The sequence below is a fragment of the Chelonoidis abingdonii genome, chromosome 15, assembly GCF_003597395.2.
Source record: "Chelonoidis abingdonii isolate Lonesome George chromosome 15, CheloAbing_2.0, whole genome shotgun sequence".
Classification (NCBI taxonomy): Eukaryota; Metazoa; Chordata; order Testudines; family Testudinidae; genus Chelonoidis; species Chelonoidis abingdonii.
In genome coordinates this window covers 54714871-54741472 of record NC_133783.1, presented here as the reverse complement: position 1 = coordinate 54741472, position 26602 = coordinate 54714871, and the positions used below count along the sequence as shown (strand labels likewise).

Below are 26602 nucleotides of genomic sequence, written 5' to 3'. Positions count from 1 at the left end.
TCTTGTCTGATCACAGCCAATATCTTCTTATTTCCTTCCTGTACTCAAAACATACAACTTAAAACATATTTTTATCTATTTACACTGGAAAATATACAAATTGAAAAATCTGAGGAGAAATGGGGCTTGGATTTTAAATAGCGTCACATTATTTGTACTGCAATAGCACTTAGGTGCCCCTGTCAAATATCAGAGTCCACCTCTTCTAGTAATTGTGAACACATAGAATTGGATGACCACCCCTGTCCCAAGTAGCTGACAGTCTAAACGCTGGGGGTGAGATTCTGTTCCACACTTCCAGAAGGGGGAGCAGATAAGGTGCAGCCCAGAGGAAGAGGACAAATGCAGCTTTAACCCATCTTTGTGTCATTTCAATTCTGGGCTGCTCCAAGGGCAGCTCTCTCTCATGTGCTGTGGTCATGGCCCCACTCCCTAGCGCACACACCCCTACACCCAGACAAGTCCCAAAGTCTGTGTGTCAGTTCAGTCTCTGATTTGCATTGCTTCTAGCTTAGGTGTAGGTGGTAGGTTCAGAAGGAAGTGAGCATGGCCAGAGCTCAACTGTGCTCTGGTTATTCCTGGTTGGTGGAACATCTTAAGGACTGTTGGCAGCCAACACAAATTAGAGAAGTTCTGAGGTTGCTCTACATTATGCCAGGGACCAAATCAGTCCCAGTATCAGGGTGAAGCATGAAAACCACTTTTCATGGCTACCATTCCTGTGCTGAACACAGCCTGGCCTGATCCAAAGACTGATGTCTATACGAAGCTTTTCTAATCAGTGGTATTAAGTAGCTCTTGTGATGAGAGAAATTCTCATAATTAATTGAGATTAATACTGAATGTTAAACAGTGGTTAAAGAAAAACCTGACAATCTCAGATTTTTGAACTACTTAATGTAGATACAATTATGTAACTGACTGCCATATTTCAGTTCATCTAAATGTAATTGCTTCTAACTGAAAAATTTGTAATGTAGATAAGATCTTTTTTCAACAAAAAGACGTATGGGATATTACTTCCCTGAGAAGGAGAACTATGCAACTATTTGCTCATCAAAAACACAGAGCTCACTACTATAGGAAAGTGTCTGATTATGTTTACAAAAGGTCAGTAAAGAAAACTTTTCCCCAAGAAAATGCACCACAGACTTTCCCTTTCTGGATTTTTTTGATATATGATGCATTTTTCTTTGTTTCTTCTAGATATATGCAATGAATCCTGAAATTAAATCTTATTCTGATGTTTAAATTAAATACTGGTGTGAAAGCCCACAGTCACCTTCTTAAACTACATGATCACTGTGCAGGATTCAGGAAAACAGCCTGGCAGGCAAAACTTATGTTACTATTGCCACTTCCTAGTATTTGCTTCCCTTGCTTTCTGCGGGGCAGAGGAGAGTCCAGCCTGTATGCGCAGACTTAGGACCTGATCCTGCAAATACGCACATGGCTTAATTTTAAACACCTGAGAAGTTTCATTGACTTCAGTGGGACCAAATGCATGTTTAAAAATATACAGAAATGTTTGTATGACCTAGGGTATGGCACCAATCCTGCATGCCCAGGGCACATGTGTAACACACAGTGTCTTCAATGGGCATTCTGAATGAAGAAGGCTCATTAGGCTGGCCTTGCAACATGTCCTCACATTCACTTCCTCTTAATTGTGAAGGCCTTTATCTGAAGAAAAAACAGGCTTAATTTAGATTCTTTATTTAAAATAGATTTATAAAAATGTACATATATTGAATGTTATAAATACATAAGGATGGGAATATCTTTATAAACATTCATTATTCTACCAAGTGTCTAATTGCACAATACTGTAGCAGCCCAAACTGGTCCTCTGTTACAGTGTAAAATTTGCAGATATGTGAAAACATCAGTGTTACAACCCCTTAGCTCTCCCTCACAATGCAACAACCTGCTCTTGGAATGTACATTGTGCCACAAACTGATGTCCTCAACTCATTCATTACAGCAATTTCTCAGAAATGCTTGATTTGGTAGTGAAATGACAGAAAACTCCACCTCCTTTTAAATGAATTAATACCACCTTCATTCAAATGTCCTCTTGTACCTTTAGTAAAATTGGGTTGTCTGTTCCCCATTATAAAGGCCAGTGTCATACATGTGGACATTAGACTGATATCAGAAAGAGTGTATAATTCTGACACACTGGTAATAATCATGGTTCAGTTTCTTTCCTTGAGCTCTGCAACATCCTAAAGCCCATATCATATCATGCAAGTAAAAGATGGCAAAGGGGAGTGAAACTTAGGCTGGAATCCAGCACTACTTCATGTTCCTAACTTTAAGCATCTGAGCAGTCCCAGTGAAGTCAATGAGACTATTCAGGTGCTTAAACTTATGAAAGTCCTTAATTGTTTTACTGGATTGTTTGGTGGAAAGAAAATACACCAAATAATTTTCCAAAATAACCTGAAAGACACATTTGCAGTTTTTTTTGAAAGTGTAAGCTAGGAGAAAATAAGCTAATGGTTACATAGCAAAGTTAGGCTCACTTGGGGAAGAATATGACCGTACCCTCTCTTGCAGGAGAATGGCAGCTTGTTTCTTCTCAAAGAGGCTTCATAGAAAAAGGAAGGCTAGATACAAGTCCTAGGTAGTTCAATCCCTCCCCGGCTCACGTCCTTTGGAACGTACATTCTTCCCTCTGCTAAGTAGGCTCCATCTTCCAGTCTCTAAAATGCTTCTCCATCATGTTTCTGGCTCTCCAGTCACCAACATTTACAGTGGGGATGATTTTCTGTGGCTTTAGCCACTGGACAAACTGTTTCATTTCTAGGTAACTGCTGTGTTCACTGTAAGGAATCCCTGTAGCAAAACAATGCAAAAGGTACCTCAGGCAGTCTGCTCAGCTGGCTAAAAATATTTTTGCAAGAAACAAAGAAATACTTAAAAAGAATATTTTAATTAAATGGAGATTTAAACTTTACTCCAAGGATCAAGTAAAAATCCAGACTTCATTATTGGAAGGATTAACTAGGATCGACCTACAGTGTCAATCATTAGTGCAAATTCAGTGACCCCAGCTACTTTGTTGAGTGACAAGAGGAGAGATTTTCTAGGAGATTAAACTCCATCCATAAATTGTTTGCCAGAGACTGCACCAATAGGAACAGAGGAAACAGGCAGGTACTGATAAAAGGTCTGCAGCAGGCACAGAGTCTTTCACATGAAACCATATATGGAGTGAAATCCTAGCTCTGTTGAAATCCCTGGCAAAAATCCTATTGAGTTAAATGGGAAAAGCATTTTACCCATGGAGTCTGTGTCTGTGTTAAAGCCATTAGATCAAACTATTTTTTGAGAGAGGGGCATTAGAGGAAACAGTATTTAAAATATGCATTTACAGTGTTCCAGACTGGTCAATTCTTAAGACTTATGCTGGAGACATTTATCTGCTCAGCTTCTTAGCAGAAGTGAAATCAATAAGTGGATAACATGATGAACAGTAAGAGGCGCTAGAATAAAATGTATGCAAACAATCCACACAGAACTAAATGTACTGAGCCATTTATAGTGCGTGTACCATATATGGTGATCTTTCCCCTGGTCTGAGGTTTGATATCTGCCACAGCGTGACATGAATCGGAGTACGTCCATCCAGTGGGCCTGAAAGCCAGAACTTGGTCAAACTTCTCTGAGAACTTGTTCAAGTGGTTTTGCAGGCCCTTTTAATAAAAAGACAGCACATTCATGAAGACTATTAATCACTACCCTCACGATCCAGTAGTCTAAAAGGTTTTGGGGTTTGGAGAGCAGGACATTGGAGATTAAACTATATTTTTGCACAACATTTTAATGAGCACTTTCCCTTTTTTTGTTTTAGATGCCAGCTGGTTAGAAAGCTGGTATGATCAATATTTAATACTTAAATAGCACCTTTCAGGTAAGGACCTCAAAATGCTCTACAAATGCAAACAAATATTATTAGCTCTGTGTTACCGATGGGAACTCTGACACTCAGAGAGAATAAGTGACCCACATAAAACAACACGGCAAGTCACTTCCTGTGATATGTATCGAGCCTCCCTTGCTCAGACCACTAGACCATCTTCCAAAAACCAAACTGAACATGACCCGAGGAAATAGTTTATCGTCTTTTAACGCAACGGACTCCAAAGATCTGACCTGAAAGTCTCATAATTTTCCTGAAGCAGCCTTCAATTTTGTTTATGGGATAGCAAAAGAATAAGGATAAGAGAGGGAGATGAAGAAGTATAAGGAATCTTCAATCTTACATTGGCATAAAGAGAAGTTAGAAATAGGAAATCAGTTTCACATGTACTATAGATATCCACCTTGTCCATTTGAAAATCCTACAAGATTTAGATTTCAGAACAGTTAACAACAAGCCAGGAGCAGGAAGAAGAACACAAGATAAATAATGACTGCTTCAAAGAAAAGAGAATAACCAAACCTGCAGATGCTGCAGAGTTTGGGGTAAGGGAAGTGAAATGCTCTCAACAGCAGTACCATGGTTCCAGTAGAAACTCGACAGCAATATTCAGAACTACCAAGACAGGCACATTTGAAAATAAAGGACCATAAATAAATAAGTACACTCTTTATTCAGTAATGGGAGCTACGGCCGTTCTTCAAAGACTCCATTTACCTAGTACAGTGGAAAAGGTTAGCTTTTATTAAGATGGCAATCAGAAGCCTAAAAGGACTATATCTGCCCATCATGATTCATTTTTAAAGAGACTGACATTTCTTACTGCAACTCTTCATAAGATTAATACACATGCATTATACTTGTCTTAATAAAAAACAAGGACAGTACATGCAGTTCCAGTAGAACAATTATGAGATTAGCCTGCTCTCAGATTTTGTTGTGTGTTTATTAATTGGGTACATACTGTTTATTTTTAAGGGTGGGATTTTCAGTCTGACTGAAAGTCGAATGTGCTTCTAAATCACGTAGGTTGTGTCTACACTGCAATAAGACACCCACGGCTGGCCTGTGCTAGCTGACTGGGGCTTGTGGCGCTTGGGCTAAGGGGCTGTTTAATTGTGTTGTAGATGTTTGGGCTCGGGCTGAAGCCCAAGGTCTGTGATATTCCTACCTCGCTGGGTCCTAGAGCCCAGGCTCCAGCCCTAATGTCTACCCTGCAATTAAACAGCCCCGTAGCCCGAGTCCATGAGCCTGAGTCAGCTGGTACAGAGCAGCTGTGGGTTTTTAACTGTTGTGTAGTATCCTTAGACTCTTCTGAAAATCCTACCCTAATGCCTGTATATTACAGTCGAACCCCATTGTGGTAAGTCATGGATAGAACACATACAAAGACATAGTCCTTGCCCTGAAAATTTGTGCTCTTTGAAATTGTTCCACTATGAATTTAAATGGAAAAAAGTTTCATGATTTCACTGTTACAAACAGATGTTTGTGATGCAAGGGGAATTCTTTTAATGTTAATATTTTGGGGGAGGGGGGAAGGCTTCCTTCCTTCAAGAACATGGCGAACTTCAGAGCTTCTTCATAAAGAGTTAAACAAGAAACATTCATATGCTTTTTTAAAATTTCTCAGACCTTCAGTCAATATTGCTCCAAAACCTTCATCCTTTTAAAATGGAAAATATAATTCATTCCTCAATCAACCTCCTTCAATCACCATGACAGCCTGTTATCTACTCTTTTGCTGAAGTCAGCAGCAATATGTGCAAATGGAGCCCATACAGTATGAGAAGGCTCAAACATGATTAACTGGTTAGTTTACAATCAGCCCTGACAACTCTTCCATGCAGCTTGCTTATTCAAGAGCAGATCAGTATTTAAATAATCCCAGCATTTTTTTGTAGTCAAACTAAGCATTCCATTGAAGTAACCAGTCCCTCTGAATACTTGTTTGCCCTTTCTTTTCAAACAGCAAATCCATTTGCATTACTGGAGCAATTAATCTATTTTATTCTTCCTATGCTTTCAAAAACAAAGCTTTGCACAGTAAAGGATTTGGAAAAAGAACATCCAGAATATGAACCTGTAGCCCTGCATCTTGCCTCCACTTGATATAATGTCTGTAAAACAGTTTTATTTTAATATTTAACTTTGATTCCTTTACTGGTCTCAAGAAAATGCTACAAAATTACTAGTTAATATTTGACCACACTCACCCAGTACCAGGCTGAAAGCCGTTTGTAACTGTAACAACTGCAAATAGAGAATGTTGATTTGAATTCTGCTCTTTGACTTGGATAACAAGCAGAGATGCTATTTATAGGGCAAGGGTGTGCTTGCTTCCCAGGTTTGGATTTGTTTCTTTAGTACACTCTGTGTGACTTGCCCTTCCTGGTCTAGTTTGGGGGGTTTTGAGAGAACTATTATTCAATGTATGTAAAGCTTTGTAGATAAAAAGTTATATATACACTCTACTGGGGCAATTACAGCCCCCACCTTCAATGCTGTAATGGTCATTAGTGCAGATCTGCTGTAGAAAGAAGAATGGACCCAGACAGGGAGAGGGAAACATACCCTCTGCACAGCACAGCACTTAGCTGACAAGCATGGAGCCCAAGGAAGGGAGTATGGCAGGGATCTGCTTGGGATGCACTGGAGCCATAGAAGTCTACTTTGATCCTTAGCCCTGCCATTGAAATTTCTAGTGCTCAGCCTGCTACTTGACCTGTTATAGGTCATAACTGTAACTAGTACAGAATCTTAGAGCAGTGATATTTGCCTGCTTCAGGTCTAGGCTGAAGATGCTGATATTTTAAACTCTGGCCACCGTTTAGGAGAAAGGGAGAGGGATTTCTGTGGTTTTTTATGATTAGCCAAGTGTCTTTAGATGAGTGAGGTTCTCTACTGAATCAACGTAGTACCTATAAACCATACATGGAGAGCTAAACTACATACTGGCAAATAATTAAATAGCTTGTTCCAACATGAAAAAAAAAAACTGTTTTGATTTTGCTGTTGGAAATCAACATGGGAAGACGACGCAGAGGTCAAATAATTGAAATCTGGAATTAAGCAGATGTGCAAAGTAAAAAAAATAAATACATCACAACTTACACATACTTCTGATTCTTTAGTTTGGGAATCAGGGAGAGTGAATAAAAAGTAAGAAATACAAGAGAAAGCAAAAACGCTAGGGTGCAATTTGAGGTTAGAAAAAGGGGCTGTGAGGAATGAAGTAAAGAGAGCATGAGCGTGTATGAAGTGCAGCTACAAAATATCAGAATATTTATCAAAAATAAATCTCAGTTATTCCTACAATTATATTTAGAACAAAGCATGTTTCCTAATACATCTGTGGAATTTTACTGGGAAGTGAATATGCCAATGATCGCTACAGAAGACCTGTGAGTGAAGAAGGAAGTCGGTGAATGCAAGACTCACTCATAACACTGAGCTCATTTTTTGTTAACCCACTCCGAGTACCATCTCGTGTATAACTTTGTTCCAGGCGAGTTTTAAAATATTCACTGTTTGAGAAGAGGCAAAATCTGACTTGACTGAGTGGAAATAAAAGCCAAAGTCATCCCGATTTGATCCAGGGAACATGGAAACACAGAAGTGTTCTACATAATTGCACAATTTTACCATGAGCTATCACCTTAAACTAACCTTCAATCATGGAAAGCTTGTTTAAGTTTTAGAGCTTTTTTTTCAGTTCTTTATCTGGAAGCGGGTTATTGGGGATGCCTTCATCATCTAAGTGAGAAGAACTGCAGCACAATCCTTAAAATTGACAAGATTATAACCTCTCTGCTGCCAGGACAGTCTTCTTGTTCTGTGTTCTTACAGGGTCTAGCAAAATGGGGCCCTGGTATATAACTGAGGCTTCTAGGCAATGCTGCAATACAGAATGAATAATAATAATGATGCATCTCTTAAAATCCAGCTGTTGTTTGAGATCACAGATGGATTCAAAACATGTATTAAATGCTGAACCTGAGCTCCTGACTGAGACAATTTCCCTAGTGACTTCCCAGGCTTTGTAGGTTTCTTAGCTAGCACAAAGCTTTAGTTATCAGAAATCAATGGGGCTGAGTAACAATATCAGGACTGGTCCCTAAATAGGGCTAGGGACTGAACAAAATGCATATCAAAACAAGATGTAGGGTAGACCCAGTAATCCTGAGATAGGGCTAGAATGGACTAGTGGATAGGGCACTGGACTGGACTGGGACTCAGGAGACCAGTGTTCAATTCACATCTCAGTCAGAGAATTCCTGTGTAACCTTAGGCAAATCAACTGTTTCCCAGTTCCCCATATGTAAAACTGAGATAATATTTCTATAACTCACAGTGTGGATAAAATTGACTAAAATGATGGTGTGGTGTAAATATGTTTCTATTTATTTTACATGGCTGTAAAATACAGTAATGACGGTAAACAAGTAGCCAGATTTCCCAGGTAACAAGTCTGCAATTCAGGACAAAGGTTGCTCAGCTGAGCATGAAAAAGTAAAAGAGGGAAGAACCACCTGGGTAAACAAATGTGTACTGTATATAAAAATGACATATTATTTATTATTCCTTAATCCAAACAACAGATTACCAGATACTAGCTGATTTATTGTTTACAATATTATTCTTTTGATTTTCACACATTTACTAAACTGACACCAGGCTAATGCTGCATGGGTTCATCCTTAAGCATTTAACACTGAGTTTGTGATCTCCATACATCTTAACAACATCACTGGCACCCAAACACTCTGAATCCAGCTATTGGCTTCACTGAAAGCTTATCAAGGTGGCAGATCTAGATGGTTCTTTTGTGTGGGGGCAAAGTAATCCTCATAATGGTAACTGGAGGCCACACTGAGGTGACAGAAATGGTAAAATGTCTGTAACTTACACACTAAGGGACAGAAGGATGGGATTTTAGCAGGAAGATCATCTAAAAAGGACAATGAAAGATAAAAAGATTCTCTCTCAAAATGTTTTTTTCTTACATTTTCTGGTTGTTTGTCCTTCCTGTACAGCCCTGGCCTTTCCCCTCCACCCCACAGTGTAACTTATGGCAGGGGTTCTCAACCTTTCGCTTTCTGAAAAGCCCACAACATGCACTAAAAACTCCATGGCCCACTTGTGCCTCAACAACTGTTTTTCTGAGCCAGGGCCACCACTGGGGGGCAGTAAACAGGGCACTGGCCAGCACTCAATGCCACAGGGGGCTCGGGCTTCAGCTTCAGCCTTGGGGGGTGGGGCGCTCAGACTTCAGCTTTCTGCCTGGACCCCAGTGACCCTAACACCAGCCCTGCTCTCTAGCTTATTTTGGCGGACCCCCTGAAACCTGCTCACATCCCCCCAAAGGGCCATGGACCCGAGGTTGAGAACATCTGACTTATGGCACTACATGTGTTCTTATCTATCTACCTAAGTCACTTATATGGCCCCCATCACTGGAGTATGAACCCCTCACAGTCTTAATGTATTTACTCATACAACACTCCTATGAGGTAGGACAACAGTATCATCATTTTACAGATAGAGAATAAGGCACAGAGAGATTAAATGACTTGCCCAAGGTCACATTGGTAGTCTGTGACAGAGCAAGTAACTGAACCCAGGACCCCAGAGTCCCAGATTACCATCCTCATCACTTCCCCTCTGTTTTATATCACCTTTAAACATGGTCCAATTGTTGTTTTTATTTCTTTTTCAGTATTGCCCTATTTAAAGGCTAGATATATTTACCTATACACTATGCATCTTTCATGACATGGAAATTCCCGGAGAGTCAGTCAACATAAAACTTAGTACCTGTACATTACCATTAAGGTGTAATGTAGAATTTACCAACTTCTCCTACAATTAAAGGGTGCAATGTATCTCAATTAGCTTACAACAAATAGAGCTCCTCCCAGCTGTGCTGACTGCCTGTTGTTGATCTGCATTTTCAAATCTACTTCCAAAATGAACGGTTTTCCCATTCTCCCTCAACTTATATGCTCTGGTAAAATCAATGCAGACTTATAAACTCACCTTTAATCTGTTTTTTCTGGGGGTCAATATTCTAGCTTTTAAATAAGAAGGGGGAACGAAGCTTCTTTTAAAAACTAAAATAAAGACATGTTTATTCCTTCCATCATCTATGAATACTTCTGAAATGAAGCCTCTGAGATCATATCATAACCCCCCTACTCCCAGACTGGCACCATTCTTGGCAGTCTAGCACAGAGGCTAAGAACTGATGGGCAAGGAAAATTAGCTTCCCTCTAAATATATTAAACCACCCTCCCTGTATTATGCACCGAAAATATCCTCTAGTTTACCAATCTAGCAACTTTAGCAGAATGAAACTTTCTTTCTCAAACACACTCATGAATTACCCTCAATGGAACTTGAATATCTCTTTGGAAAACAGATGGTACCTGATTCCCTTGTATAAAACTTGTACACAAAAATCAACTTAACACAAAATAAAACACACATCTGTCTAAAATCCTTGTACTTACTATTGTTACAAGTAACACCTGATATTCTTATAAATGAAAGATGGGAAATTATTTCCTCTTCAGTTTGATCATGATGTTCATTTAACTACATTTTGTATCAGTTTCACTGTTTCTCATATAATCCATTTCCTTCTGCAGTTTGTGTAGGTCTTCCACACAGCAACAGAGGAAAGAACAACTATCTAAAATGAGGAAATGTGAACGTAAAGCCATAACAACTGAAAGTGGACCTAGGGGCATGTGTCATAAATAAATGACTTTTTAAAAAACAAACAAACAAACAAACAAAACACAAGATTAAATTTTTTTGACTAGGTGTCAAGTTGACAATATCCCTTCTATTAACTGCTTCAAAAGAGAGGAAGTTTGAGGAAGAAAACCCCTTCAGTCCTTTTTTACAACACACAAATTAATGGAAAGAGAGAAGCCAGAGACTAAGTGTCACAGTATATTAATTGTTAATGGGAGAGATCCTGCAATCATTAACTAAAACCTACTTCAAAAAAGGCCACAAAGAGCAAGCCTTTGAACGAGTCTCATCTAATCTTGTTCCATGAACACTAGAGTGAAATTATACTTTCTGTGCATTATGTTTGGAGCCTGTTATTAAGGTTTAATTGCATCTCATTTCAATGTGTTGCTATATGTCAAAACATCACTAAATAAATATGATCTGACAGGTGGCAAAAAGCACCAAAGACACCCATTTGCTGTTATATCATCCAAGCTAAGGTTAGCCAACAGGTGCAGATGATATTTTCTACACTTGCCTTAAAATTAATTTGCATCATGGGAAGAACGTGAAGCAAAGTATTGTTCCAGTCCATGGTGATGAGGGAATTAACAGCTGCTGACTCCAAGCACTGCAGTGTTTTGTATTTATCTTGGGACATGCTCACTTTAGAGCCCAGAACTTGAGCAATTGCTGTAGAGTGAAAAGGAAAAGATCATACATAATGAAGAGACAGTTTGCAAATAATAAAGATTTCCATTGTTGTTTCTGAGATGTTCCTGATCATCTCACTGATTCAGTGATTATCACTACAAAAATCCACACTTGCCAACAAAGCTATTTTATATTCTAAAATATACGGAGGAGAACTGTGATAACTGTTGACAAACACTGATTGCTGTACTGTAGCTTCAGAATTATTTCCAGGGAGAGGAGCAGTAAAAGTATATTAATAGGTTACAAATCATACCACCTCAATAATATATTGATGTTCAAGGGAGCAAACTAATATTTCTTTCTAAGACGCTAGAACTTGGTACAGATCTGAAGAAGGGACAAACTACCCATGTTAATGATGGCCTGAATTTCAGTGAGAGAAATTCTGGTACCAATGACTTTGAAAATCTTTTTAAAAGTACAAATGTTGCATGGCTGTCTGCTCTAGAAAGTACAGTCAGGTAAAGACTGTGCTGATTTAAGCCTGGGGCACAACAGGTTTCCTTAAAGACAGAAAATAGCAGAAAGATGCAGTTAGTTGCTGAGAATGTTTTTAATAAATTGTTCATTTGTATGACTTGCTTCCATTTTATAGGGAAATACATATCACCCTTGGAAATAAGTGTTAATAGAATTGACGTTTAAAAATAATTACATTTCTTTCACTGTGTCACTAATAGCACTTGAGATTATTAAAATTGAAAACAAGTTTTATAATCTCACCAGTGATTCTGGGGTTTTTTGGTTTTATTTTTAAGTAAACTATTGGCACTTCTCTTGGTATGGCTAAATTAATTAGATTGCTGAGTTTCACTTTCTGTGTGTAGCTACTTTATGCATTCTATGCAATGGCACAACATGGTTTGGTTAAGTTTGCAAACACGGCAGATGAATGTTTCAGTCAAACTTGGTTTTAGTTGAAATTTTAAAAAACTTACTAATTTTTTAAAATATCAGTATTAGATTTTAAAATTTACTATCTTTTAGGGCTGTCAAGCGATTAAAAAAATTAATCACGATTAATTGCGCTGTTAAACAATAATAGAATCACTTTTTGGCGATATTGTAAATGAGAAGCTGGCAGCATTAGCTCCCATAAATATAAACACACTTGTTTGTCTTAGCAATTGGCTGACAAGAAGTAGGAATGAGTGGACTCCTAGGCTGTAAAATTTTACATTGTTTTGTTTTTGAGTGCAGTTGGGAGGGAGGTTGGGGGGGAGAAATCTGTATTTATAAGTTGCACTTACACTATAAAGAGATTGCATTATGGTACTTATATGAGGTGAACTGAAAAACTATTTCTTTCGTTTATCATTTTTACAGTGCAAATATTTGTAATAAAAATAATATAAAAAGTGAGCTCTGTACACTTTGAATTCTGTGTTGTAATTTAAGTCAATATATTTTAAAATGTAGAAAAACATCCAAAAATAGTTAATAAATTCCAGTTGGTATTCTATTGTTTAACAGTGCAATTAATCGCAATTAATCTTTTTTAGTTAATCGTGTGAGTTAACTGCAATTAATTGACAGCCATACTTTCTTCTGCTATCCACAAAATCTAAATGTTGAGCCTAAGCTACCTTCATGCATAACTTTAAGAGAAAGCTCATTTTACATTCATTCAGAGATGCATATATTCATTTTGATTTGATATGTCTATTTACATACCTAGAAAGACCTTTTCTTTTCCAATGGAATAGGTTCCACAGACGACCAATGTACGTGGGTTTAGAGTTACTTTCTCAAAGGCAGTGTTGATAGCAAACTGGATAACCTCTTGTTGAGAAGGAAAAGTATATTCAGGGCTGCAATATCTAATAAATGGAAATTGGATATGAATATGTAATAGAGCATAATACAGGCGGCATCCTACTTTATAAGTAGGCTTTGACAGAAACTGCACACAACGACATAAGGAAGAGACAGCCAAGTTATTCGTCAATATCAATTCAACTTATTATTTACTTATTAAAAATCATGGTGGCATATGGTAATTTTTTAAAGATTAAACTTTAATCTTTTTCAATAAATACATTCTAAGTTATTCTATGCACACTCAAGAACACTGCCAATATTTACACATCTGACACAATGACTACTGAAATCTTTCCCTCTTTTAAGAACTATTTTTATAAAGCTGGATGTTTGTGTCACATACTAATTACATCCATAGCTCTTTTATTTTTTGGCATGCACATAGTTGTCATATAAGGCATTATTCATTCACAGTAATAGAATATGGGTCAGAAAATAAAAGAATTGCAACTGGGCATTAGTCATCGTGTACTGAAAAAGTTTCATATGGATGAATCAAAGGTCTAATGAAAAATTGGACAACTGACCCCAACATTTAGCAGCCTTTCATTGTTTGAATGTTTGTTTCTTGCATTAAGGGCCTGACTCATATAAAGCCAGTTTCAATTTTATAAACCTCTGCTTTTACAGGGACAAATGGCACCCACAATTGAATAACACATGATTAATTTGGCCATCTCAAATGAATATTGCAAAAACTTTTATGCCACACATAATTATTATATTTATTTATATAAAGTCAACAGACATTATGTAAATGGCCTTTTAACAAATACCATATTTCTTTACATACCACTCATCAGAGTTAAGTGAGTATCAAAACACGTCACTCATATTATTAATTTTTTTAGATATAAAGTACTATTATTGGGCACACGGTTGTTATTGGGACAGGGAAAGAAGGATATACTAGCTTACGTAGTATCCAAGTACAGGGTGTGAATCTTTTGACTGATCAGAAGAGGACAATGCTTCATAGAAGGATCTGCCCTGAAGTCCCCAGTGTGTAGCATGACATTTCCATTGGGAAGGCAAAAAAGGATCATTGTGGCACCTGGACAACTAGGGGGGAAAAAAAACAACGCAACATATTCTTACTTCCAAAGTGGCATCCATTACCACACAAACTATACTGCTTTCAAGCAGTAGTGGGGATAAAGCATGTAAATCACAGATAGCCAGCCCCACCCACTGGCAGATCGAGACCGAGAAACTCCTGCGTTCTAATGCTAGCGATGCCACCTACTTGTCTTGTGACCATAAACAAGTCATCACTTCTCAAGTGTCTCAGTTTCCCCATCTGAAAAAACTGGATGGTATTAACTGCCCACAGTCCTGTTGGGAGATTAATAATCTACACAGGATTTTGAAGTTGTGAAGTGCTATTTAAGTGCAAAGTTTCCAATTCCAATTCCAGTGAAGCTAAAAAAATAAACCGCTGTTTAAGTCCTATTAATAGATTACAATTTTTAGGTTAGATGGACAATGGGAGAACAACTACACCTAAACAACTAATAAAGCATGGGCTGCTTCTTGTGTTGATCAGTCTTTCAGCACGTGTGGTCCAAATGATGTTCCAGACCCATCTTTTTATGTTTAGCAGTCTCTCTGTTCCAATATGAATTTTAAAACGGCAGGCTGGGGAAAGAAGAGGCATTGTTATGATTTAGGAAAAACAGAAATTGAATATTTGTAGGTGCCATCTTCAGTGCTGTGGGAGTTGGTGCAATATTCACTTTTTAAGTTTTCTTTACAGATTTTAAACCTTATCCTGCATCCCGAATTTATTGTTGGGTAGGTACCATTCCCTGTTTGCTATGATTGCAGTGAGTCCATTGCTACTCGTGCAGCTCCTCACCAAAGTTAGTTTGTTTTGCAAGGCAGACACTCAGACTGGGCAGCCAAAATAGGAGTATTTTGTACATGAGTCATATACAGAAGTTAAAAAAAAGAGGAAACACTGGCCACAGATCATAGCTTAGAAGACAGAGATGGTAAGTGCTCCAAAAACTTGAACTTTATACCTATAGTTTATATTCCTTTTAAAATGAAGGGAGCAGGAAAAGCTGAAAAATGTCCAAATTATATAAGCTGCAAGGCTTCTTTCATTCGCAACAAGCATTTTCAAAGAACTTGCAAGGAATCTTATCTTTCAAACCATAAACAAGGCCTAAGATAAGTATTATTCAAACCAGCTGTAACAGAGTTCTGCATTTAAATTTATATACTAAAAAGAGAGGATTTTTATTCCAATACACAAATAAAGTGCCAAGAGGCAAAATGATCAGAACTCAGGATTGAAAGCCAGGACCTACTGAGTTCTAATCCTGACATTACCACAGATTGTCTACATGGCCTTGGGCAGTTAAGGTCTGGCCCTGCACCACTGAATTCAATAAAAGCTTTGCCAAAGATTTCAATGGGAGCAAGATCAGGTATATTTAGAGACGAATTTTCAAACTTTCAAATGATTTCTGTGTCCAGCTTGAGACCCCGTGGGCCTGATTTTCACTATCTGAAGCTCCCATTGTCATCAGCACACTGTAAACTTCTTAACATCTCTGAAAATAAGGCACAACGCGCTTCACACTGGGCACTCAGAATCTGGACCACTTTGGAAACCCTAATCCTAAAATCTTGCTGTGCTTCTATTTTCTTACGTACTTCAGAGAGGTGTTCTAAGTATCAAATTAGGATTAATGTCTGTAAAGAAATGTGAAAATTAAAGCACTTTGTATCACTAGCATCTAGATATCTTGGTGATGAGCTCATTATAAATGCACAAAATATTTTTAGGGTAAAATTTTCAAAGGAGTCTAATTCCCATTCTTAAAAGTAATTTGGCACTTAGAAGACTAAGTCTCATTGGCATTCAATGAGATTTACCCTCCTATGTCCTTAACTCACTTTTGAAAACAACATTTATGCTCCGAAAACACTTCAGCACTTTAAAAAAAATTTATCCTTAGTCTTCTACATCCATTGAAGCCAAAAAATCATGAAGGTATAAACCATTTCTAAACAATAACTTATCTTTGACATTCACTATTTGCAAATGATATATATAATTCAGCTGCAAAGATACATACTGATTGGCGTCAAGCAAGACCACTTTGATTCCATTCACTGTACACTCTGTATCCATTGGCAATGTATGGACATACTGTTCTTGCACTCGAAGTTTACTCTTCACCAAGTTGCCAGTTATCTGCAAAAGAGAAAGGGTTTATTAGTGAAGGCTGGTTCACACTACATAGTTAGGTTGACATAAGGCAGCGTATGTTGACCTGAAAATGTCAGTGTCTACGTTATAGTCTTCCTCCTGCCGATGTAAATACCCCACTACATTGACATCATAAGCCTTATATCTCTCATGGAGGTGGAGTTATGTTGGTGTAGTCGGGGTGACACAGTATCTGTGTAGACACTGCATCCCTTACATTGGTGTCTTGTCAATTTCAGGGTAGGAGAATGGACCCTGCCCCTAGCTGGGAGCCAGGGCAAGAAACCCTGGCAGCTTCTAACCCTGCTCCCAGATGGGAGCCAAGATATGAAATTGACAAGGCTGCCCAGTTCCCAGTGGGGAGCAAGCCGAAAAGCTGGGGCAGATGGACCCTGCTCCCCAGGGTTGAGAAGCCCTGGGCAGCTTCCCATGGCTCCTGGCAGGGAAGGGAGAAGCCCCAGAAGGCTTCCACTGCTTCCAGTAGGGAACAGAAGCAGGGGGCAGTCTACCGGGAGCCCAGGAGCCTGTGGGGCAGTCGGACTCCTTGTAGGGAGCTGCCAGCAGAACTGAGAGACCGGCCTCTCAGCTCCCCATACTGCCCTTCTTAGGTCGGTGGAAGCACTCCTGGTAAGGACACACACCACCAACCCAAGGAGGGTAGTGTGGACATGCACCATAGCAGTAATTACTGTGGGGGCTGTAAGTCGACCTATATTAGGTTGACTTACATTTCTAGTGTAGATATACCCTCAGACAACAAAAAGACCACATCAACCCCATGTGCTTTACCTGATAATTAATGTAGAAAGACAAAGAAAAACATCTAAATATTTCAGGGGAAAAAATTAATAGGAACCAAGTTCACTTTTTCTGTGCTTAGGTGTTATTTTTTAAAAGTCATTTTTCTAATGGTGCCAGCAAGTAAAAACCCAAGCATATATACCACGCAGTATGGCTAGAGTTATGGTAAGGACCATTACAAACAGAGGTGGCATCTCTGGTGTTCAGAGCCTGAGACTTGGAATCAGAAACCCCTAAGTTCTATTCCTGACTCTACAACAGACTTTCTGCCTGCTTGCAGGAAAAGTAATCTTTATGCCTCCACATCCCAATCTCTATACTTGTTTATATCAGAGGGATGGTGCGTAAGATTCTTTAAAGATATAAGCATTGTGGAATTTCTAAAAATTATTTAATTTCATTAGATTATATTGTAAATATTTAGAAGGATGTCAAAGCCACAGAGCACAATGTGTGCATTATGAAAGATTATGGCTCCAACACTGGCCTGGGCTCCAGCCTCTTATAACATCTGCTATATCTGGGTTACAGAAACTCCTGGCAGGGGGAGAGCCTCTAGTCCCCTCAGGTACTTCCTTGCAGTTGGCTCAAGAAAGAGGCTCTAATAAGGCTTTTCTTACATCTGTCTGATCCATCACTACTATAACAGCTTTTTGGGGTTGTTAGCAACTGGTGCTAGTTACAGCAGCCTCCGGGATACTGGCCTGATACAGAATCACCTCATGAGGTGGCGAAAGGTTCTTTTACCCAGATTAGCCATACCAAATGCTCCTCAGCCACAGCAGAGATTCTGGTTCTATATCCATAGAAACTGAACACTGTATTCTTTTGGTTTTCATTCAGAGTTGCATATTGATTTGGTAATTATCAAGTAACCCTAGGAAATCTTACCTTATTACAATAGATTGGAAATGTAAATTTTTTTGTTAGGCCAGTATAATGATCGGAATGGAAATGAGTGAGGAAATAGGCTACGCAGCCTTCGATTTCTCCATACTGAAATGCATCAACTGTAAAACCAGTTCCTACAACATAAATACAACAGGAGCAAATCAATTAATATGCATCGAGTAGCTACAGCCAGTTACTGGTCAGATTCTCTTTTCTTTTAAGTAGAAAATGCATTTAAAAAAAAAAAAAGGAGTATGTGAGAACAAATGCAGCTTGCAGACATAAGCATTATTCAAATAGCAGAGAGATAGTTTCACTGATTAAAGTCATAATTAAGCAAAGTAAACAATCTTCAAATACAAACATTGACATATTCCTCCCACATAAATACCTGGTATTCATCTGTATTCAAAATGGCATTTCTGAAACGCTTACACAGTGCAAGCTTCCCAAAGCACGGACTATGTATTTCACTTCCAATCTGCACCATGCTAGTACCATACATATAACACTCTTGCTAAATGTTACTACTATTAGCAGGCAACTGACCTGGGTTCTTAAAAAAAATCTCTATCTGCTGATGGTTATATAGCATAGATTTGGTATTATATATTTAAATGAATTATTATTTCTCATGATAAATGAGATGTAAGGAGTCTTTCCTATTCTCTGCAAATGAGAAATCAATAACGCAAAAAAGAAAAAAAAAACTATCAAATTTATTGGTACACCTTTTTTTAAATTTGGTTATATATTCTAAAAATTGCCAAAAATTTCATACAGTTGCTCCCACGCCATTCAATCCATTAATATGTATCCATTTGAAAAGTACATCTCCAAGTTATTTGAAAACATTAAAGAAAATAAATTCAGAAATATTTCACATACAACTGATGTGGTTCAAAACAAAAGCTAGACAGGCAGCCAAGGAAACTGACAATTATATTGTAGATATGAGGCCTAATCCTCCAGACTGATACATGCAGAGGATCCTCAGGACTTAACTGACATCATGGGGCTCCATACAAGCTTAAGGGTCTACCTGCACGCATCAGGTTGCTGGATCAAGGTCCCGGACTGTAGGCTACATGCTTACTACATTTACTACTCCAGCTCCAACTTCACTACTCTTCCTTGTATCGTTATCCAGTACTCCAGAATAAAAAAGCACAACTAAGATGATCCTCTGTTGGTGATCTGAAATCTGTCACGTTTAAACTTTTCAAACTATTGATCAGTCTTCCTTATACTTTGAATAGTTATTTTAGGAGATTTTGGCAAATTCTTAGCTGTTTCTTTAACTTTAGAAAGTGTTTTTTAAGAACACTACTAATTAACACTGGAGAATATCATTCTAGTGTAATACTATACCTTAAACACAAAAGGAAGCTCAATTGTGATTACTTTACTATAGACCAAGTACACAAGAGTGAGGAACACTTTGTTCTATAAATGGCTATTAGCCACCCTTTCTTATGGCTTCAAAATAAATTATGTAAAAGTTACAAGTGATGAATTAGACAAGACAAACATTAGTTGAGAGATCTGAAAAGATACCAACAGGATTTAGGAGCATAAGTCTCACTTTCAATGGTGCTCCTAAATCCCTGAGATGCTTTTGAAAATCTCCCCTTTAGGCTACCTGCCCTGTAAAACATAATTTAAGTCAAAAAGTTTGTTTTTCTAGCAGTATCTTTAAAAGATTATATTTTTACAACATTATATCCTTCTTTCATTGCTGCTCACTTACAGAATGAGCCGCTGTAATATTGTAAATGTCTATGGCTCTGATCCCTACTAACTTTAAAGGGGGTCCACCCAAGGGGAAATCATTAAAGGACGGGGACCTAAAAGGTTTTCACAATGAAACAGAATAAAAAAGCCTTGTATTAAAATGGGAAAAAAAGCTACACCCACTAGACAGTCCTAAAATCAACCTTTACAATTAAAAGTCACAATTACTTCTCACCTGGTATCTTCTTATAGAAGGGACACTTATTGTTTTTTATTCCTTCTTCTGTAGAAGATGATTCTCTAAATCTTTTTCTCCAATTTCGCTTCACACCAGATGTTGTATCTACACAGACTCCATTTTTACTTGAACTTTCTGTGACCGCATCTATGTCCCCCACAGATCCTTCAGCTTTCCTCTTTTGTTGTCTAGGCCTCTTTCGATTGGGAGTTATAGGACTTGAGGCTTGTGTTCCCTCACCAAAATGTTTCTTTCCTTTGTTCTCTTCTTTTGTTTTGGGTTTTAACCCAAAGAAAACACCAATGTCCATTTGTTTCAGTTCTTTGGCTGAAATAGATTTGGCTTTCATATTTGCAACAGAAACAGATGGCAGCACTGGAGAGACCGTACTGGGAAGGGGTACAGCCACTGTATTATGAAGACTTCCTTCTTCCTCTATTACTGGCTGTGAACTCTTCTGGTATAATGTAGTTCCACTTGTGTTAGTAGTCATCTTATTTCTATTGATTAGGAAGTTACTAGGTTCCTTCAAAACTTCACTTTGCCTTGACAGAAAAGATCTACCACCTTCTTCTTTGACTTTCAAGGGCAATGATGGATCACTCACAGCCAAGTCTGCATAATCCAAATGGCAAGCATTAAAATCTTTTAGCTCCAAATTACCTGTATTAGAAACAGAGGCACTGAATGTTGGCCAATCAAATTCCTTCTTAGTTATATCATAATTAAGGGAAAGAGAGGATTGTGCAGTTAGTGCCCCTTGTGGGTGTTTTAACTGATTAGCAGCACTTCCTGAATTACAGAACATGTTGTTCATGTGCTCCTGAGAAACAGGCTCAACACAACCATCTAAACTACTCAGTCCATTCAATTCTTCACAAGGTTTGTTTTGTATTATGAAACCACCTATTTTAAGGCAGCTATACCTGTGTACTTGCTGAAGTGGAGAACAATCCAGTTTAGTAAACAACATACAGCTAGATTCTTCCTTTTTCGTGCTCTCATCTTCAAAGTTCTGGGTGTGAAATAATCTCTTTTGTGAATGTTTTACTTTCTTCTCCTCCTCCTCTTCCTCCTTCTCTGTTTCCTCTTCATTTTCCTCATCAGTATTAAGTGGAGAGTAGGAAATTTCACAGTCACTGAAGTCAGCTTCTGGAAGTAGCAGCTTTAACTGATTAGAATCATTCTGACTATCCAGATCTCCACTAGCTTCGTTTCCTTGAGAAAATGGAAAATCCAAAGACTCAGACTGGCTATTATCATCTGCAGACTGTGTAAGTAGAAGTGTCTGTTGGGGCTTTAGAATATTTGTGGAAGACACAGTATTTACCTTGGTTACATTTGGAGATTTTGCTTGTGTTGAACTCTGTATCACCAACGTATGATCCTCATTTGGGGCATTTCTTACATTCCTGGTCAGTTTCTCCTGCTGTGAGGTTCCATCCACAAGGCCTGAGAAACAGCTTGAGTTAGTAGCATCAGAGCATGTGAACCTTCTCTCTGGGCTATATGTTGAAGAGCTGACAAGATAATCCCCTGCTCTGCTTGTAGCAAGTATGAAATGGGTATAGCGCTTGTAGTGCGATGGAATGGTAGAAGTGCACAGTAGACCATCAGGACACTCTAAGAAAACAAACAGAATAACACACTCTTGATATCTTGTCAAAAGGCATTTTTAGCACAAACACATTTTTATATTAATGTTATGGCATAACTGTTAAAAGCTTTCCTTTATAAACAGAGTCATCTGAGGCCAGAGCCAGGTCTGAGTTATTCTGAAACACATCAACCTGACATTCTACCTCATAGTTGTCAGCTGGGATACAATGAACTTTTTAAAATGCTATTGAAACTATTCACAGGAATAAGTGGTTTTTATGTTCAACTTTATGAAATAGTCAGTAGCTGTCTCTCTTTTTTTGTTTAACATTGTCACTGAATGTTGAGGTCTATGTCTTACTAACCTAATCCTTTTGAGAATTTAGGATCAGTGGCTAAATCAGTGCCAAATAGCAAGATTCTACAGCTGTTACTTTAAAGCTGGAAGTAAGGTGGCACATATATCTGCCTACAGTTAAAACTATAGAAAAACGAAGAGCTCCATTTTCATAAAAAAACAGTGACTTCAAACATCCCTTCAATAAAAGACAAAGATATAAGAAAAGGGGTAGCCTTTACTTTAAATTTCCTGGCTGTGTATTTCCTGTTTTTCAAACAAAAAAAGGTATATTAAAATCACAGATTAGGTTCCCGGAAGACTTACAATGTCTCCACAGACCCATGAAAGCACTGCATATCATCACATAGAACTGTGTGTTAAAGGGTCTCAGTTCCCCTGCGCCCATTCCTCTCCCATACTGAAATAAGTCTGTGATCTCTTGTGTTCTCACAGCAGACCCAGTCAATAGAGGATTGTTAAAGTACACAGACCCTGAGACTAAGATTTGAAATATATCAGCACCATGGTGTCTTTGGTAGACTGAGCATTCAAATCTTGATTTCAACTTCCAAGTTTTGTAATGTATCAGAGGGGTAGCCATGTTAGTCTGAATCTGTAAGAAGCAACAGAAAGTCCTGTGGCACCTTATAGACTAACAGACGTATTGAAGCATAAGCTTTCGTGGGTGAATACCCACTTCATCAGACACAATACAAAGTGGGTATTCTATACTACTAAATCTGACCTAAATTTCAAGCAACTTTCTTTGAATAACCTTTAAAATCTATTTGAATGGGCTATTTCTCCTCAACAGAGCCTTACCTTTTTCAGTGGATCCTTGAGTGTCCAAACATTCAGTAACATGCCACTGAGGTGTCTGGGCTACCAGTAAAGAGAAAGGCATCTGGCAGCTTGGGCAGTATCCATCATAAACTGGCCTTGCATTTGGTGTGGTTTGTTTTTTGTTACAAGTCCTGCTTCGCTTTGTTGGTGTAGTTACACTTTCCTGGGACTGCACAATATGGTCATCTTTAGATAGATTTAAGTTCTGGTCAGGGTTAATAAGTGGCTGAATACATTTCTGTCTTGGTCCCTGTTCACTTTTCTTAGACTTGTCCTTGTTTTCAAATGCTTTTTTATTATTCCTACCTCCACTTCCTTTTGGTTTGCACTTCCCATCATTTGCTTTCTGCACAGCTGTAGAGATGTTCACTAAATTAGTATTTTGAGATACTGACTTTGGTTTCCGAATGGATTTGTACTCCCAAATATCTTCTTCCAACCCATCGTTTTCAGACATGGCAAAACAGCAACACATCAAATATTTTCCTCAGCTTTACGCAATAGTATTTCAATTTTCGTAAGTCTGGAGTTTGTTCCTTTAATGCTTTTTCTTTTTAATTTCCCTAGACCTAAAGCTGGAAAGGCACTTGAACTCCATTTGAAATATTACATTGGGCCACAAACTGGATAGCCATCACAGATGGATCTGAAAGGCCATGAGTTCCAGCTTTAAAAGAAAGCAGGGGAGGGTTGTATATTTTAATGTTCTGGTTAAATCAAATCAAAGTGGATCATAGATGTACTTATTTGTAGAAGGAGCCATTTGCTGCAGTTACTGTTATTCCACTGGAGCACTGTAGATAATCACAGCCTCTGGAAAGCCTGGTTAGAGGTTGCAAATCCACATCTGACAGATTCCTTTCAGGCCCACAAGGCCCTGAAAGGTGGGAGCTTGAAAACAAATGAGATTTTAATATGTATGTGGTTGCCCACAGAACAAAAGCAGTATGAGGTGATAGACTGAATGGCTTTATGGAGCAGATCCAACTCCTGCTGCAGCTAGCGGCAAATCTTCCATTGACTTTAAGGGGACTTGGATCAGGCCCTGCCTTTGGTCCCCACACACATCACAATTGTAGTTTTCTGCCTCACCTCTGGGCTCAGATGGCCAGCACCTCAGTGGAGGGGCTGAAAACTGATCCAGTGGGAGGAGACATCCCCCATCCGGGCCAAGGCTGGGGGTCTGGAACACCTAGGATGATCAGACAGCAAGTGTGAAAAATCAGGACACTACTTTTTCTGAGGGGGGAGGGGGGTGTATCATTGCATATATAAAGTAAATCCCCTAATCAGGGGTGGATTAACACCCAGGCTCATGGACCCAGGGTCCTCAGCCAATTCCCCCCGCACCAGAACTGAGTAGAAAGAGAAGACCCTGGCACTGGAACTGTGGCCCATCCCTCTACTCTTTTTCCCTCCAAGGCTCTGCCCCTTGGTCAGGCCAGAAGCTGGAGCCACAAAATGGCAAGAGCTACCCAGGGATCCCGAGACCCTCCACCTGTCTAAGCAGGGGCCAGAATGCCCAAGAGCAGCCCTTGGTCTGTGTACCCTCCCCCCCCTCCCCCCCCCGGCATGCTGTTGCCAGTGGGACCCAGGGGCAGGAGTTCGGGTACTGCCTGCCCCCACCACAGAGCCTGTTGACAGGCTCTGGGGGGAAAGGAGGCCCTACCTGGCCTAGGAGGAGGAGGTGGGAGCCCTGGGAAAGTCACAGGCAGGGAGGGCTCCTGCTGCTACTCGCCCAGCCTCAGCAGCCACTGTACACCTGGCCTCACTGAGTGACTGTGCAGGCTCCCGCTGGCAGGCTGCCCACACCAGCTGCTGTCTGGGCTTTGTGCCTGAGGCAGCAACCATGTGTGGCACTGCTCCTCCTGTCATCTGTTGCCTGAGGCTTGCAACTGGGGGTGTTGCCCCCCCCCAACTGCACCCATGCCACCATGGCGCTGTGCCAACCTGAGACTACAACGCCCATGTTAACAAGTGGGTGGGCATGGCCTCCTTGGGTCTCCCCCCAGTCCTGGGGACTCAGGGTGTGGGGGATCCAACTGTTCCTGGTGCCCAGGGCCCCAATAAATCGTAATCAACCTCTGTCCCTGATGGCGGGAATTCTGGTGTCCCTGGGCACAGCCCCTCCGCCCACAGCCTGGCCCAATTGTACGGGAACAGACGCCCCACTGCCACAGGGGCCGAAGCCCCAAGGTACTTGTCCCAGCAGGGGTCAAACCTCGCACCCACCCCTGGTTCCCCCCACCCCGCCGCTGCAACAGACCTTCCACCCCCTTCCGGCAGCGTCACCCTATCCGCTGCCGCACATTCCATTCCACTGTATTGCTCCGTTTTCCGCCTCTCGCAAAGAGAAGGGGGACTCAATAATAATATTCGAGATTGTTTTAATCCTTGCGTTTTTCACGTTGCTTCCATCGGTTTTTTTTTCAATAACTGGCTGACCAAATGTGCTGCGTCGAATCTGCTAAGACAAAACAACCACTCTCTTGGATTTTTGTTGTTGTTTGAAGAATATGCTACTGGGAATATGAAGGGTGTTTTTATCTTTTCAAAAATCAAACGTTTGTTTTGCTTTAAAATATATGAATGTTATTACTTTAAATTAGTGATTTTTTAATGAAAAACCCCCCCGTTTTTTGTTCTTCCTATGGTTAGAATAAATGGCAGGTGTGGGTGTCGAATATGCTGAGAGTAAAAGGCAGGTTAGTAAACAGTGTCTGTTCCCCGAGAGCCGGACGGGCTGGAAGACAACATGGCGGCGGGTGGCGGCCTCTCAGGGCTCCTGCCTGCCCAGACCCAGCTGGAGTATGCCCTGCTGGACGCCCTCACCCCTCAGGAGAAGGACAACCTGGTCTACCAGTACCTGAGGAAGGTGGACAGCCGGGAGCAGGACCTCAAAGTCCCCGACTTTGGAGGAGGTGGGTGATAGGCGAGGGTTGGGCCCATCCCCGGGCCAGTGAAGCCGCTGCCGTCGGACTGCGGGGCGGTGGGGTGGCACCCTACTACAGCGCGACATCGACATGCAGCTCTGGGTTGTTGTCATCTCCCTTCCTCCTCCCCCCAAATTGCCTCTGGCACGCGCCACCACGGCCCTAGGAATCCCAACCCAGAGACTTGGGCTAATGTAAGAAAATCAATTGCCATGATTCAATCTCTGGGTGTACAGGACTGGGAGATAAGAAGCCCTGAGTTCTAACCTCACTTCTTTCTGTATTCTCCAAGAGGCAGGTAGTGTGAGCGTCAGTGGCACAGGACTGGATGATAGGAAACTCTTGAGTATTCATCCCACTTTTCTCTCCATCTAGGTCTGTCTTTTTTCCTGATCATGAGCAGTTTTGCTTAACGTTGTGGCCTCCGTTTTCCTAGCTGTAGAATAAAGACAAGTCTCCAGGAATAAAAAGTTAAGCAAACACAATGGCGTTGTCTTGAGATGAAAATGCACTAGACTTTAGTGTTGCCAGCTCTCACAATTTTATTGTCAGTGTTTCAATGTTTGGTGTTTTTCTTTAAGCCCTAGCTGCTGAAATCAGATTATTAATTGAGAATCTTAGATTTTCATTAAAAAGTATGAAAATTTTTTCACCCTCATGGTTGCAAGAAATGTGAATCAAAGGCTCCAGTCAAAAGGTAAATAAACAGAACACCATTAAAAAATATTTTTAGCCACTCTGATGATTTTGGAGGGGAGAGGTCTTCCCCATTGTTTTTAATGCTGGGGGT

The 26602-nt window shown here is 39.8% G+C and overlaps 2 protein-coding genes across 2 annotated transcripts in view; one reads left to right on the top strand and one right to left on the bottom strand.

The window, feature by feature from the left end:
* Window positions 1-1700: 1700 nt before the first annotated feature.
* Window positions 1701-25219, bottom strand: DCLRE1A (DNA cross-link repair 1A). The gene is made up of 10 exons (XM_032775154.1): window positions 25146-25219; window positions 22859-24071; window positions 20095-21720; window positions 18126-18259; window positions 16300-16418; window positions 14129-14272; window positions 13064-13209; window positions 11211-11365; window positions 3560-3701; window positions 1701-2841 (listed from the first exon to the last, which is right to left on the bottom strand). Exons 2-10 carry the CDS (start codon window positions 23352-23354, stop codon window positions 2684-2686), a joined length of 3120 nt encoding a protein of 1039 aa, XP_032631045.1. The 5' UTR covers window positions 23355-24071; window positions 25146-25219; the 3' UTR covers window positions 1701-2683.
* Window positions 25220-25600: 381 nt separating this feature from the next.
* The window catches only part of NHLRC2 (NHL repeat containing 2), a 66995-nt gene continuing 65993 nt past the window's right edge, over window positions 25601-26602 (top strand). The window contains exon 1 of the mRNA XM_032775156.2: window positions 25601-25800. Coding sequence (XP_032631047.1) covers window positions 25635-25800 — 166 coding nt within the window. The 5' untranslated portion in view covers window positions 25601-25634. The remainder of the gene's footprint in view (window positions 25801-26602) is intronic.

Coding starts and splice junctions, on each gene's coding strand:
- DCLRE1A (XM_032775154.1), bottom strand. CDS start 23,354: ATGTGTTGCTGTTTTGCCATGTCTGAAAACGATGGGTTGGAAGAAGAT. Junction 18,260..20,094: donor CTTCTATAAGAAGATACCAG/GTGAGAAGTAAT, acceptor TTTATGTTGTAG/GAACTGGTTTTACAGTTGAT. Junction 2,842..3,559: donor GGGAAAGATCACCATATATG/GTACACGCACTA, acceptor GTTTTGCTACAG/GGATTCCTTACAGTGAACAC.